Consider the following 16,931-nt stretch of genomic DNA (forward strand, 5'->3'; position numbering starts at 1 on the left):
TAAAACTAGGGTAAAATGTGATTTACTGTTTTCTGTCTCCTGGCTACCGGTAAAATATGTTCCCGCCAAAAGCCTGTAGCGTTATTTGAAACAACTGAATCCCAAACGTATTTATAGCATTTTTGAAACAACCAGTGTCAAATTAGGAAGGGTTTCTGTCATAAAAATCTATATTTTCATAGTTAAAGTTGATTTTTGCTCAATTCTGGTCCAGCCTGTCGGCTGTATCTGTCAATCACCGATTCTCCATAGTTACTGGTAAATGTTTTCTGTTTGTTTTGTCATAATTTCACCAAAAAGTGTCGTTTTCACATACATTTACCTTAGAATCGTCGTGAAAAGTGTACCAGAATTTATTGGTGTGACTCAGTGTTTTATTTTTCTTCGAAAAACTGACAAATGTACGTTGTCTGTGATCATACCGTCTGTACGGCTCCCGGTAATGTGTATGCACAGTACCGGGCCGCGGTTCCCGCCACAAGTTCCCGCCACATTTGAAACTGCTAAACCAAACGTGTTTGTACGCTTTATTTCAACAGCCAGTGTCAAATTAGCGAAGGTTTCTGTCATGAAATGTCTGTTTTTATTCTTATAGAGTTGCTTTTTGCCCGATTTTGGCCAAGCCTGTCGGGCTAATTTCACCGGTTACGTTTCTAGTAGTTAGGCCACACCGTCTTAATTTTATGGATGACATCCCCTGAAGATCCCCAAACTAGTGCGCGCGGGCGAATAAAAAAAATACGGCTAAAAATAAAAATGCCACTAAACCACAGGAATACAAAGCTGGTGTTGTGAATTTGCACCATTACATAGCGACGTATACGACATGCCGGCACATGCTGGCTTTTTGCGGAATTTATGAATCGGCACTGTACGTACGTACTGGTTTCTTGAGTCGTGGAGTTTCGGCACCCTGGGTGCCAGGCTCCATATTGTCGTTAACTACCATGGACTACCCAGGCCTAGAGCCAGGCCAGAACCTCAGTGGACGTGATCTTACAACAGCGGCCTCTAAAACTATTACAACCTGTTACAAGACTTTCGTCCGTCCTACTGTCGAATACGCTGCACCGGCTTGGCATGCGGGTCTAACTGCACAACAACGCGGAAGGATTGAAACTATTCAAAAACGGGCCTGCCGGACAATTCTTGGCTCCGATTATACCAGCTACACTGAGGCCTGCCGGACACTTGTCTTACCAACCCTAGACAGCCGCCGCCGTGACTTGTGTTTTAAGTTTGCCAGACAACTTGTAACATCTGTAAAATTCAGAAACTGGCTCCCACCTCTCCGTGGCGAGGTCAGCGGCAGGCATACGAGAACATCTCAACTCATAGACACAATCACAACTAGGACTGACAGATACAAAAAAAGCCCAATCCCTTACATGGTATCCCTCCTAAACAGCACAAATATGTAATAGCACCACAAGTTCCACTGACCACTACTTTATTGTGACACAGGAATTGATTTACGACGATGATTTAATTATTTATTTATTACGACTAATATGTTAAAATTTAAATTATACATAGTTTGTGCGATTGTAAGATTGTAAATACCAGTACCAAAGTGATATATTAATATGTAGATTCCGATATGATTTCAATTTGTATTTCCCTACTATTAATAACTTATATTGTAAACAACTTGATCAGAATTCAGCCCTGTATGTCAAGGCTGCGAGATACGTTGTAAATATGTTGATACAAGCAAATAAACCAATTATATATTAGTCTTTGTTTTTTTGCATACAGGGCGCCACCCAATGGCAGAAGATGGTACTGCAGCACTCAACAGGTTCTGGCTGAATCTGAACTCGAGGGATGGATTGGATCGTAGATTGGATCGTGGGGCTCGTTCCTTTATACCATATGTCTCCTGAAGGAAGCAAGCTTCACGATGACGACTTGGACAGGTGAAATTCTAATTTTTTTTTACCGTCAAACATAAAGAGTAAGGGAGGGGGCGTTGGGAGACTATATTACATGCAATCTTTAGTGTGAACAGTTCATGTAGGGAATGTTTGGACACGATATGCCTTGTTTTTACTTCTATGCAATATTTATGTAATTATGTTACTTAGTAATAGATAGAATTTTGGGGTGCAGGGATACACTTCGCACTTTCTTAGACTTATAGTTGTAGCTAAGATTGTCACTCGTTATGATGTAAGAGATCGTACCATTCTACCAAAATAAATTGGAAAATTGAGAGCATGAAAGTGATTTTCTTGGTGTTAATGTTTGCACCTGCTTATGCCATGGCTTGCTCTCTGATGCTAACATGCACTTGACTTTTAGACTTAGCGAAGGTAAGTTAAACGTAGGGACCGTTAGGGAACGTAGTTAGTAGTCCAAGTGTGTGCTGACACAGGGAGCAAAATCCTGGCCTGCAAAAAAGATAGTTTTTGTATAATCACAAGGCACACCAAAAACTTAGCTAGTCGTCGATGTTCGAGAGGAGCACTTGTGATTGTATTGTTGTGGAGAGGACAAGCCAGACCGCCCAGCTGAGATGCCAGAGGTGAGCCATGTGGGGACTGCATGCTGTACTAACATGTACTTTTTCTCCCTTGACAAAATTTGGGGGTACCTACAAACTCGCGTAGCACTCACGTTGGGTTAGGGCCAAACCATAACTAACCTGTCTTTCCTTTACTCCGGCAACTTATGCCATTTATGTTTTTTTGTCCCATACTAGGGAGGGAAAAGCCTGGTTACCGGACTAATATTATCCCCAGAGTCTTTATCCTCTCGAGAAATAGGGCATAGGTCTGGTAACCAGGCTATGGGAAACCGGGGTCCTTCCGAAAGGGTTTGTTCTCTCCTTTTTAGTTTTAGTTTTCTATACAGATCCTGACGTTCATCGTTGGAAGCAGATCGTGGTCTTTACCATCCAAACTCCTTGCTGTGAGGCTCAGTCTTCATTCGAGGAAGGAAGCAAGCTTCGACGAAGACTACAATACTAGATAAGATTTTTCTTTCTTCCCGTTAAATGTAACGAGTAAGGGTGGGCGACGTTAAAAGACTTTAAGCCAGAGTTTATACTACATACCTTGTCTGGTCTGAACAGTTTAGTAGCACCCAGAAACAGGGTACGAGGGAGGGATTAGGGTGGGGGGATGGAGTGAATTTGTTAGTAACTTCTCTGTTTTGCCTTTCCAGTAGACCCCACCTCTTCACGTTGCCAGAAGGACCATGAAGGAAGCCAGCAGAACTTCATAGGCCAAAATAAATGTCTTCAACTGATATTCTTTCAGTCGAAGTGCCAGCCTGCCACGTCAGCCAGCTGCGTTAGCGATCTAGGTAAGTTGGAAGGGAGGCAGCTTTATATTAGATAACAAACGTTTTGAAGGTGTGTCAATTTTAATGTTTGAATTGACATTATTTATTAAAATTGTAACAGTATAATACATGTGGAGCACAGGCAGCTGTTGCTTGTGTTGTGTCCCACACATAGAATATTACAAACGTATACAAAAAACACAACTAGATCTGGTGCTTACCAATAAAAGTAGAATAACATTATGATACATCTAATCTTCCGTTACGTCTCAGATCCTTCCACATTCCTGTATATTTCTTCCACTTCAAACAGCTGGCTCCAAACGCTCTTTCTTTTTGCACACAGACGCGCCCCCTTATAGCAAAAGATGGTACTGCAGCGCACCACGGGTTCTGGCTGAATCTGAACTGGAAGGATGAATTGGAGGGGGACTGAGGGGCTCATTCATTCTTACCAGACGTCTCCTGAAGGAAGCAAGCTTCAAGAAAACGACTAGACCAGATAAGCCTTTTCTCTTTTTTCCCCTCGTCAAATGTAAAGAATCAGGAGAAAAGAGTTTGGATTTGCATTGGCGTATTTAGTTAAGCATTTGCGCATTTGTTTTTTCATTGTATTTGCATTTCATTGCATTTGCGGATTTCGACCATTTTTCTCATTTAAGATTTGCATTTGCGTACTTGGACCAGCATTTGCGGGTTTTGACCTCCATTTTTCCCATTTCGGATTTGCATTTGCAGATTTTGACCTTCATTTTTCCCATTTGGATTTGCATTTGCGGATTTCTTTCGACATTTGCGTATTTGGATCTGCTTCTTTAAACCTCATTTTGAACGGATGCAAGTCTCTCATGTCCAATTAAACATTCTATCACCAATTCCATTCCACGTGTAATATCCTAGTAATCTAATGATTTGAAACTTGTTCGAAGAAAGAGGACAAAGAAACAACACAAAGAAAGAAAGAAAAATGCGAAGCAACGGTTGTTCTTTAAACTGTGTAGAGATCAGATTCGCTTAAAGATTTGTCCTTGTCCTCGCGGATTTTTAGAAGAAGAAGAAGAACTTTATTGCACGACAATTGCACATTGTACAATGAATGGCAAACTACATAAAGAGAGTAGCAAACAATAAAATGTGTTGAACAAGACCTAGTGTCGAATAAACCTAACAAATCTACATCATAATTATTCAAATAATAAGGGATAGCAGAAGTCTTTGATAAAGTGTAACAATCGAGTGGGCTAATCACAAGTTTCGGAATTTTTTCTAATAGCAAAGCATTCCTTTATATATTTACCTATTTTTGCGTTGTGGGGACCATTACATGTAAACTTATATATTCAAATCTGTCTCCAACATCGAGACTCTTGAAATCTATTGTACTTGATTCGAGAAATGTACATAGCTTGTTACTTTTAGATAACGATCCAGTGTCTGGCCTGTCTTGCGCCGAAGGCAGCTTGTATCAGTCTGGCCACAATCGGCAAATCTGTGACGCATAACCATTGTCAAAAGCTTGCATGACGTTAATCTAATTAAAGGCTTACTTAAACACATTTTGCCTGAGGGCCGGATAGAACCTGGATAAAACCGGTCTAGTGAGGACAGTAAACTCTCCAAGCAGAGGTTGGTTGGGAAGGCTGTGAGCTTCTTCCGTTTAACCGTTTTCTGACAGACGTTCCAATCAACCTGCGGCTCTCATGTTGGGTACATTAGAGATAACCGTTGTACGGACGAGTGTGATCAACCATTTCCCGACGCGACGCCGTCTCAAGCGCGCTGTGCCCGTGTCCTCACCACAACGTCACGTACAGAAATGATCACACTTTGCGGGTTTGCAAACATGGCGTCGGGACAGGACACAGGGACAGCACGACACCAGGACATGTCTTCCGCCAATAATAAGGACCTGGGCAGGCGGATTAAAGTGTCAGTCGTCAGCCTGGCTGTCTTCGCGATGCTTCTCGTCCTTCAACAAGCGCTACTGAGGTCAGTTTTTGTAGTAAGGCCACACCGACTTAATTTTATGGATGACATCCGCGCGCGCATTGATTTTCGCCTGTCGCCCTCAAAAAAAAATCACGTCCACCGAGGCTCTAGGCCTGGGTAGTCCATGGTAGTTAGCGACAATACGGAGCCGGGCACCCAGGCTACCGAAGCTCCAAAACTCAGTACATAAGAGCACAGTACAGATTCATAAATGCCGCAAAAAGCCGGCATGTGCCGGCTTGTCGTATACGTCGCTAAGTACTGTCGCAAATTCACAATGCCAGCTTTGTATTCCTGTGGTTTAGTAGCATTTTTATTTTTGGCCTGATTTTTTTTTATTCGCCCGCGCGCACTAGTTTGGGGGTCTTCAGGGGATGTCATCCATAAAATCAAATCGATGTGGCCTAATCGTCCTTTATCACTACTACTCTCCAAGCGCTTATAGGCTTTGGTTTATTTATGTTCACCGAAGGAAAACGTTGTTTTTGCTCTGTTTTCTCTTCCGTCCAAACACTGACCTGGTCAATGACCAGAACCAGACGGCTGTTACCATGGTAACTTGTGTTGGGTTACTTCATGTTGCAGTTTTATAGCAGGAGGGATTTAGACTCCTGTCTGACCATATATGTGAATATGTTTGACTAAGAATTAACAGAGCAGACCAAATGCGAAGGTAAACATCATGCGTTTGCTTTGCCAATGTTAGCTTTCTAGTTTTGACTTGTTTTTAAGCGTTTTTGTCGGCCTGCCTTTTTTGAACTGGTATCTTTACTTTATGCCTGCCGGGTGGCAAATGGATACTGTCTTGCCAGTTTGATTCTATCTTATAGGCACCAAAATATGTGCTTGGCGAATTATAAATGGATAATTCATTATGAAAATCGTGCAATAATGGCACAATAGGAGCCATGAAGTCAACACACCAGGCTGGTTCAAAATTTAAACAATGAATTTTGAACTTTTAATGATACCATTGCATTGAAAGGTGGAATAACTGTAACAACTAGGATGAAAATGACTGTTTTCAACTGTTCATGGCAAAATATGACCTTTTTGCAGTTGATTCTGAACTTTTATTTTTATTTGCAAATCAGAAAAAGATGAAGCGAGCGAATCCGTTAACCAAGAAATTGAATTGGTGTAGCCTAACAATTTTTTTAATGTTTCGCCAGTGTACAGATATCAGATCTTGTCCCTCAGCAGTGGCATAGTAAAAACACTACTGCGCTATCTGGCCTGACGTCATCAGAAGCCAAGGAGCAAATGAGGTCAGTGACGTCTGTGTATATTTCATTACGTGTAATACCTTCATATCTCCAAGCAGATGTTGGGGGGGGGGGCTAAATCGCTACGTTTTTCTACCTGCCGGTTTCTATCACAAATCTAAATTTTAGAGGCTGCTTATGAATATGACCATTCAGCCCTCCCACCGTCTGGTTGGAGACTCGACATAACCACCCTCCGGCCTTCGTGTAACTAGATAATTGTTTCTTTATTTATTTGTTTATTTATTATTTGCACGTATATAAAAAAATTACATAATCAAATAATAACAATGCGAGAATATGCGGGGTAGGCCAGAAACCTAGGTGTTCTTTTAAGGGCCTACCCCAAACAAAGGTAACTTATGACAAAACATATTTGAGTTAAACATCGAAATTAAACAATGAAATAATTGATTAATTAAACAAAATCAAGACACAGAAATTATAACTGAAGTGTGTAAACTATTTTTAACATCTGCGAAAAGAAATTAAACAAAAGTCTTATACATGTAATTCAGGTCGCTGTTACAGAATAAACTGATTAGATAATTAACATAAAAATTAACGATTAAAACAAAAGATTGAAAAAACAAGGAAAACAATTAGACTCCCCTAGTCAATTATTCTCCCTATTGGTTACTTGTAGTGTTTTTTACCCCGCGTTGTTGGTAAGATTTCTTTACCGTCTTACAGAATTGCTACAGCAAGGCTTCATCCAGCGAAACTTTTCAAAATCCGGTTCAAGTGGGGAAATTCTACGCCGGCTTCGAATTCTTCTGCATGCCAAAAAGAGAAAAAGAAGAAGAAAAAGAAGAAATGTAAAAAGAAACTGAAACGCAAGTCAAAATCAGCACCAAACCTGGGCCCGTACAGGACATGCGCAGTCGTCGGCAATGGCGGCATCCTATTGGACAGTCACTGCGGTGACGACATCGACGCGAAGGACTACGTCATCCGCGCGAACCTTCCCGCCCTGGAGGGGTTTGAGACAGACGTCGGGCGGAGAACTAACATGACATTCGTCAACACCAACGTGGTCAAGAGACTGAATATCGCTTCCAAATTGCAGGACAGGACTCGCGACCCTTACCCGACTCGCTTACGACACTTTAACAACACTGTGATTGTCGGGAACAGACAGTCGAAACTTGTCTTACAAACGGCCGCATGGACGAACCAACTTACGCTCGAATTTTGGACCTGCAAGCACGACCTTAGAAAAAACAAAATCATCAACCCGTAAGTACACCAGGTTTTGTGTAGAATTTGTTTTGGATTTTCTTTCTTTTTCGAAAACAAGCCAAATTTGATGCACACGCGAATGCTATCCACATAGTCATTAGAGCCTTATTTTAATAGTCTAACAGCATGACTGCAACCTTCTGACGCATGGACAAAGCGGGTGACACCCATTCGAATTCTCTTAGGTTCTATCATGATCTTTTCTCTGTCTCTGATTTAAAACATAAGGCTATAAATGGTCAAAGATTGTAGCAAAGTCTTTTCTCTGATTTGAACATCAGGATCGCCTACCGGAAAATAACGATTTTAAAAATCAAGTGATGGTCTCAGATTCTATCATAGAATCTGATTTTAACGTCATAATCTTTTCTCGGATTGGAAACTAACAAGACTGGCAATGAAATCATACATTGCCATGGCGACGGTGGTTGCTTTTAGGGTTATTGTTTGCATGGCATTGCCATCATTTCATGATTTTGAGGAAGACTTTGTACCTGTTAAGTCTTGAAAGATACAGTACACCCTTCCCCTGAGTGCATAGTGCACAAAGTAGGGCCGTCTGGGGCAGACAGATCTTCAGGGTTCCAGGAATGTGGGCACAGATGTGGGTCAGAGACATGCCTGTGGACATTCCACATGCCTGTGGACAAAATGCCTGTACAATTCGTAGAATTCTTGCGAATTGCACGCAATACTGTACTATTAGGCTCCTCCCTGAGACGTCGCCAAAAAAGGGTTAATGGACTAAGATTCTTTTCTCTGATTTTAACCTCAGCATCGCGTCCCGGGTTGCTGGCTGGCGGTTCAACAGCCGCCCTTCCTCCGGCCTGACAACCGTCCTCATCACCAGCACCTTCTGCCAACACCTGTCTCTGTACGGCTTCTACCCTTACAGGTCGGGTCATTCATTCATTCATTCCTTTATTCCTCCACTTCTAGTGTGTACCTCCACAGGGGTACACACTAGAAAGATATTACAATATAAAAATAGTTTGTTTATTTCACACAGACACATGATTGAATAAAAGTAATGGATATCGTCAATTCTATGGCGATCTGTCCATTTCTGTCTCGTCTTTCTTGGGCATTACAGTTCTTTACTATTCCTGAGTGTTTAACTCTCGACCGCACTCTTTCTCCAAGTCCCTAATGTAAACACATACTGTCCACTCCCTCCACAGGTGTTTCACTCTGTAACACTTCTCACATTCATTCATTCATTCATTTCATTTCATCTCTTTATTTCCTCCATCTTTGGAGAGCCTCGTAAAATCGGTACAGTACAAAATAAAATCTTATTCTTTGATATTTACAAGAGGTTAGATAAAATAGAAACGTTACACTGTCCCACTGACAGATCCAAGTGAGCACTACTAAATCCTGTAGTCTTACTTCTACATATTGCACTTGGTCTTAAAAGGACTACACCTCGAGACATTACAAGTCAGAAAAATCGAATTAAATCATTGCTACGAGCAATATTACTCTCACAGACTCACACTAAATCTCCAAATGAATGTACAAAGTACGTCTAGGGCCAGATTGTTTTTTTTTCAGTTCTTCCCTCAGAAGTTTCACCACTCCGGGCATACACATGTAGATTACAAGTCACTATTACTAGTTAGATAAGTGTCCTGGGTACGTTATACTGAGTGTTCATTCATTCATTCACTCATTCATTCATTCATTCATTCCATTTCATCTCTTTATTCATTCTTCATTCATTCATTCACTCTTCATTCATTAACAGCAGGGACGCCGACAACAAGCCCATCCCCTATCACTACTTCCCCGACGATGGTGTTGACGAGGCGATTGTTAACAGGAACAAGCACCACCTACCGGTGGAGTTCCGTCTGTACAGGGAGCTCCACAGAAGAGGGGTTTTAACGTTACAGGAGGGAAGGTGCGAGAGTCAGGAAAATAGAAACACTTCTTCATCAATGTAGATAAAGACGTTGTTTGTTTGTTTCGATCCCCATTAGTGCTTAAAAGCACTATTCTTCCTGGGGTCAATAAAATGAAGCATAAATAACAAAACTTGTACATAATGATGATTACAAAATAATAAAGTAAGTTCAAAATCAATAGGAGAGGTCGACCAAAAAAAGCACAAAATAATTTGAACATAATCCAGCGTTGTACGTAAACAACAAAGGTGCCCACAAAATTAACAAAGGTTTAAATTAACTTAAATAACTGAATAGAACATAATTCCAACTGATCATAATTCCAAAGATAAATATAACAAATTGATCAGCCATTTAAATAACTGAAATCTTCTTATCTATCAATAATAATAATGATTATTGTACGTTGATAAATATCATTAGCACTACTTGATCAATTACTGTAATAATGTGCCACATAATTAATGTTGTTGGAGGAAGATCCCGGACAGGCCATAACGGCTTTTTTTTACCTTCCCCGCATATCTTCTTTTGTTATGTTATTATTTATCATGTTTAAAGTTTTAAAGATTATTTTAAACAAACAATAAAATAAGATAGAAGATCTGTTACGTTGATGTAGGCTAGATATCCAGGTTACAAGATACACTGGATAGATTTTGCAAACTGTCAGACGTTTCAAGTAGCATCCAGGCTGGTGTAATACCGGGCCGGCCGCTAGGAGCGCAGATTTAGTCAGGCTACCGCTACTCGGTCACTGACGAAACATAGTAGATGCTATGACAATTTTGGAAAATGTACCCAGTTACTTGAGTAACTGTTTTCTTGTGTATAGTAGAAGTAGTAGTAGTATAGTGATTTTACTTTTTCTTTGCAGGCAACGGAAAAGGAAACTGTTTTTAAATAGTACGTTAATGTTGTGATATCAAGTTTGTGATAAATTATTTGTTTGTGGGTTGGTTTGTCAATAATAAATTACTGGTATAGAACCTGATCAATAATACAAATTTTCTGTTGGCGGTATAAAAAATATCACACAACATATTTTTCCAACATATTAACTATTTTGTCGGCTTTGTACATACTATTCTGACAGTTTCTTGTTATTTTGCATCATAAACCTCTTGTCTTATGTAATTGTAACTGATATTCCATATATCCAGCAAAACGTTACTTTAAAAGTGGATGGAATAGTGTCTAAAAATAAAATGATCATAACGAGATAAACTTTTGATAAATTGTCTTATCTATAACACTATGGCTAGCCATACAATAGCTTATAGCCCCTCTGCCAACTATTACAACATCCATTTGTCACTGAAAAATAAGAGAAGTCTCAGGCCGTGCAACCAGAAACTCCCAGAAACTGAACTGCCCACGGGCCAGAACAAACCGTTACAGTAATTCCCCTATCCCATACATGTGTTCATTACTGAACAAATACGGACAATAATCATCCCTAACCGTCTATATATAATGTCTGGCATTTGCAAATTTCGTTTATACTGTTCATCGTGAAATCAAACAACTCTTAACTTGTATATATTGAATTTATTTACTTTTAACCATGAGAAACTGAATAACTCCAAATATTGCGTGTACATTTTTTAAACGTTTTTATGCTGTAACTAAAAGATCTTAGTCTTACGAGCAGTAATATACTACCCTGCAAACAAGTATTCTTAACCAAAGGATTCAGAATTATGTGCAATATCATATGTCTTTGTGAGCGTTATTAAAACAAATGGTCTATAAATTGACTACACTTTAGTGATATTTTCACTGCGATAGCTCAATAAAGAGATCTTGACTCTTGACTTGACTTGACAAATAAAAGTTTTCAATCAATGTACAAATGGTTTTGATTCAGTGGGAACATAACATATAAAAGGAATGAAATGCATTACTGCAGCAAAGTAAAAGACATAACAATAAATCAGAGCATTGTCTTGTCTCTCTTCATATTCATCTACGGCACATTCATGCATGGTAGCAGACATTTTTGCCTTTTTCGGCACCTTAACTACTGTCAGAAAGTAACAAAATTTCTTGTTTTTTTTCCAAAATCAGGCGAAAATTAATGCGCGCGTTGATCCACGTCATCCATAAAAATTACTTGCTGTGGCCTAAGTACTACTTTGTGTTCTATCGTGCTGAAATCAGATGACAAAAGGATTAATTGCCCCCTCAAATGTTGTGTTTCTCAGGCACGCAGTGGTGTTTCACTATTGTTAGTTGCCAGGAGGGATACATAACACTCGTCAATACGTTAAGGTCATACTACGTAATCCGTGGCCTTGGACCATGCATCCATTTATCGTATTTATATCTACAATTGTTTCAAGAAGCGAGAAGACGTTGAACATCCAAATATTGGCTAACGTTAGTATATACACATGTATATAGTTTTTATAAGATATTGCTGTATAATTTTGTTAGTTTTGTTTTCATGTTGCAATTTTGAATAAATAAAATACTTTCGTTTTATTCATGACATGCACTTAGCCTGTAAGAGCACAAACGTACAATAAAGATTTTTATTTTATTTTATTTTTTATTACTTCATTTCATTTCATTTCTTTTCTGGATGTCATTCCTTTTTAATTCAATATCAACTGTACGAGGATTGTACTGAAGGCATCTAAATCATTACATGGATGACATAAATCTTTTACAAACGTCATATGAATAGTTCAAGGAAAGTAAAATAGCCACAGGAAAGATTTACTAGTACTTTGCTTACAAATAAATCTATAGCAATAAATGCCGATGTGTTTCCTTTTGATCATATAATGAACGATCCTTACATAAAATATCCTTATGATCAAATCATACGTTTGTACATCTTCAAAATATTCCAAGGTTGCTATAATTTAAGGCTATTGTTATGACTGACACATGGAACAAATGTAAGACATTTGGCCGCATTTGTAGCCACAGGAAATGAACGTTGCTAATCAATCAATTCATAATGCCTAACGACGATGTTGCCTCAACTACAAGCGCTAAGCAAACTTTGTTCATTTGTTTCATATTAATAATGTCATAAATATTTAATCGCAAACATTGCGTGATGTTAGGTCATCGGCACCGCTGCCATGACATATCGATAAATGTCTTGTCATAAACTCTACATGATGTTTATTAATTTGAACAATTCGATATCTGGACGGTTTCTCCCCACGCATATTTTACGTGAAACCAAAAAGAACGCATCAAAAGGCAAATACAAAGTAAATCCTATGGATTGAAAACGGATTCTACGTATATACGTGTATATCTTATACGGATACAGCCTTGTCAGTCTAAATGTGAGCATGACAATACTCAGCACATGGAAACATGACACCGGTTTTGCATTGCGTGAAGGTTGCTTTGTTTAGTCACCTTGACAACAAAATACGTACGGCATATTCTACAAGGGCCGTTGCCACATGAACGTGTGCAATTGTTGTCGAATGCCTTCTGCGTAGTATACGTGTTGGTCTAATACTGAGAGTGAGAGATACGTGGGATTCAACAAAAATAGGATACAGCGAATGGACTAATTCACCGTGTGTTTCACAGGTGAGAATCTATAGATATCTATAATAATAATAATAATAATAACCTTTGTTGTACATTCATGCTAAGTACAGGTGAACAGATGAAAGGGTAATATACATGTTTGTAGTACAAACAGCTCTAAAACTACTCTAATACAGAGGTTCGGCTTCTTCTTTGTGATGTTAAAAATATAATTTAAAATGGGTTTGTATAGTACAGAATGATTATGAATCAACACGTTAACCTTATAATTTTAAAATCAAGTTATGTGTTTGAAACAGTTGGTCCCTCTAGTCGTTTATTTTGATTTGAAAATCGCAGGATGAAACGTGTTAAATTCTGATGTTCAGACATATTACAAAAGATATATTAAATGTTTTCTCTGAGGACAAGACTAGGTAAGGTCAGCACTTTGATCAAATAAGGTAATTAGATCAAAAAGACATATAATGGTTAGTCTGTGTCCCCCATCTTTTCTTGGGGGGGGGGGGGCTATATTCCATAGGATAATATACTATATACAAAAGAGAAATAGGAGCAGTATTTGGTGCATCGGTAAAGGTTAGACATCCAGGTAATCATATACGCCAAAAAGCAATTACTCAAGCAACAGGATATGATTTTGGAAACGGTCAGCTAGTATCCACTACCTTTCGTCAGTGACTGACAGACCAGAGGAGAAATGCAGGTTTTGTATTTGGTGCATATTTGTCTGCTAGTTATGCCTATTTTGTTGGAAAATAACGTAACAGAATGAAAGGACAACGAAAATTATATAGGCCACATTATACAGTAAGAACGGGACTATTATCTACTGCGATTGTACATCGTAAGGGCCAGCATACCTATAAGGATACAGTGGGGTACAAACGTCTATACTCATGTTAGACATGCCCTGGGGAGTCTGGTCTTCACATGAACAAGTGTGTCAACAAGCCTCTAATTTCTATTGGTCCGATTTCAATTTCACAATCTATTTCAAACGTTACAGTCTGGACTCGGGTTTGACATCTTTGAAGAGGTGATAGTCACCTGTTATGTCAATCCTTCCACAAATGTGGTAAATCTTGATAAATAAATAGATAAACATACTGTCTAAAGAATTGGTCAGACCGTAGAGTCTGTAATCTCCAATTCTTTAGACAGTACGTGAGATAGAAATCAGTGTCCAAACTTCTTCAATAAATGCCTTCTACTGAGTGAAGTATACGGCAAAAGATACACCAACCACTTGATGTCATGTTGCGTAATCACTGAAACAGATATTCTTTTTAAGTCCATCCAGATGTACAGAATGCACTGTTAGTTCTTTTGTAGGGTCACTGATTGTAGTAATAATTAGGTGTTAAATTCAGAAGACAGAAAATCGAAATCGGATGTAGATTATTCCCATGTCATTAATAGTGCACGATATTATGTAGGCGTGGTGACACTTTCTAACCTTAAATATATGACTTCAGGATGGGCTTAATCATTCTCAGAAATAGTTTAAAATACGGCATGTCACAGATATTTAGAACGACTTGGCATCTTCATAATATGTGCCGTGTCAGCTGCAGTACTCAGTAGTCATTACTGTAACCTAAATGGGATTGAAGACGAGAGTCATTTTATTGTGGACTGTACTCTATATAATAATGAAAGATTCTCTTTAATTATATACAAGATTATTTCCCTAGCTTTAGATTTTTACATAGAAAAGAAAAATTCACATTCCTCGTGAAACTCGACAATCCTCGTACTATAAGCTCCATCTGTTCTTACATATACAACTGTCTTAAGAAGCGAGAAGAAGCAGAAACTGAACATATGTAGTTTTACTATAGATATATTTTATTCTACCATCGCTATTTACTGTGACCTGTACTTAGTTAGCAATGAGCAAAAATGTACGAAAAGGTCTTTTTTGTTACTATTATTATTATCATTATTATTTTGGATACTGGTTTCTATTTCAAGTACAGTATTGTCTAAAGAATTGGTCAGAAGGTGCAGGCTGTACATTCAGACCAATCCTTTAGACAGTATGTTTATCTATTTATTTATGAAGAATTACCACATTGGTTAAAGGATTGACATAGCAGGTGACTATCCCCTCTTCAAAGATGTCAAACCTGAGTCCAGACTGTAAGGTTTGAAATAGATTGTGAAATTGAAATAAATACCAATAGAAATTGAAATCAGACCAATAGAAAATAGACACACTTGTTCATGTGAAGACCAGACTCCCCAGGGCATGCCTAACATGAGTACAGACGTTCCTATCCCACTGGGACTGGGTGGGACTAAATAGAAACAAAGACAATCCCGGAAACATCTGTCTCTATATTGTTTTGTGACCATAGGTCATATAATAGTTTTGCCCTACATAGTTACGTGGATGTTTATATATATCGTGTATTATTTGGCTTCTGTTCAAGTAGGTCACAGCAACAACGTCTGGCGTAAAGTTGGTTCTTAATTCTAAGCTTGAAGGTATTTTTGATAAATCTTAATTGAACGGAAGACTTCATTCTCTCTTGCAGCTATATATAGTACGATACAGCATCTCATCGAAAAAAACCCAAGCAAGATTAGCTGTTGATATACACATCGGACGCATTGAAGAGTTGAAGTTGCTACAACTATTCCAGGAAAAGGTATGTTGAAGTGACCATCATGATCATCTTCTAATGCATTCATTCTCCTTGTACCAGAAGACTAACCATGTGTAGATTGCTTAGAAATGATCGTAGAACCTCTCGTGTCAAGCACGATCCCAAATCTATTGACCTGGAAAACAGCTTTAGTCCTTTATACGTAATTGTTACTCTTCCTAGATATTCTGCTGCCATACTAAAACCTAAACACGCTCCATTTGTATATTTCATGGTAGGTAGACTTTGGTCAAATGAATAAGTAAACGCGTTTTCATCTGAGGATCATTTAGGAGTTAAGGTCCATAATCCATGCAAAGCATCCGTTGGCCCCCAAGAGACTGAATGGATTTGTGACCCTATTGTAGCCACAGGATAAAGGATATGGTTTGACGTATGTTTAGTTTAGGCCATGTTGATTTGATTATATGGATGACATCCGCGCGCGCATGAATTTTCGGCCGTATCCAAAAAAAAAAAAGTTTTCAACCATACTGTAAATCGTACAAAACAGTTGCAAAATGAGAAAAAATATACCATAAGTTACAAAAAAAATTAATAAAAACTATACCAATGTCGTAGAATGCCAAAATCAAACGAAAAAAGACGAAATTGAAAAGAAATGAACTTGAACACTAGATTATTCGCCAAACCATATTCTGTGCCATTTGCTCAACCCTCATGACCACGTAGATTTCATAATGAAAAGAACTTTTTTTTTTGCAAAACTTTTTTTTTCGCACGCGCGCATCAGTTTTGGGGCTCCCGGAGGATGTCATCCATATAATCAAATCAACATGGCCTAAGGTCAACCCCGACTCGCCAGTGAAAAACTCGTGCCACCTCGAACGGCTACATACAGGCACGTCCACAAACACGCCGAAAACAGCCGGGGATCCATGCGGCTACGTACCGGGAGATTTACCGCGCGTTTCTAGCTTGGAAGAGAGACAAATTTCCAACGCGCGCATCTGATAGAGAAGAACGAGAATGATGCGGTAGGAGATAGTTGTGTTCCCGCCGTACGATTGCCGCGTGTGCCGCACTGAAATATT

At 38.9% G+C, this 16,931-nt stretch overlaps 1 protein-coding gene across 1 annotated transcript; it reads left to right on the plus strand.

The window, feature by feature from the left end:
• The first annotated feature begins 4,954 nt into the window (after nt 1-4,954).
• LOC109472597 (CMP-N-acetylneuraminate-poly-alpha-2,8-sialyltransferase-like) lies at nt 4,955-10,646 on the plus strand. The gene is made up of 5 exons (XM_019772393.1): nt 4,955-5,277; nt 6,450-6,545; nt 7,236-7,781; nt 8,560-8,679; nt 9,535-10,646. Exons 1-5 carry the CDS (start codon nt 5,105-5,107, stop codon nt 9,731-9,733), a joined length of 1,134 nt encoding a protein of 377 aa, XP_019627952.1. The 5' UTR covers nt 4,955-5,104; the 3' UTR covers nt 9,734-10,646.
• The last annotated feature ends 6,285 nt before the right edge of the window (nt 10,647-16,931 follow it).

The sequence above is a fragment of the Branchiostoma belcheri genome, unplaced genomic scaffold, assembly GCF_001625305.1.
Source record: "Branchiostoma belcheri isolate BF01 breed outbred unplaced genomic scaffold, Haploidv18h27 scaffold28, whole genome shotgun sequence".
Lineage (NCBI taxonomy): Eukaryota > Metazoa > Chordata > Leptocardii > Amphioxiformes > Branchiostomatidae > Branchiostoma > Branchiostoma belcheri.

Bases quoted from the DNA above. Each gene is read 5' to 3' on its own strand.
- LOC109472597 (XM_019772393.1), top strand. From the start codon at position 5,105: ATGATCACACTTTGCGGGTTTGCAAACATGGCGTCGGGACAGGACACA. The intron at 6,546-7,235 runs GTCAGTGACGTC...ACCGTCTTACAG, and splicing joins GAAGCCAAGGAGCAAATGAG to AATTGCTACAGCAAGGCTTC. The intron at 7,782-8,559 runs GTAAGTACACCA...TTTTAACCTCAG, and splicing joins AAAAACAAAATCATCAACCC to CATCGCGTCCCGGGTTGCTG.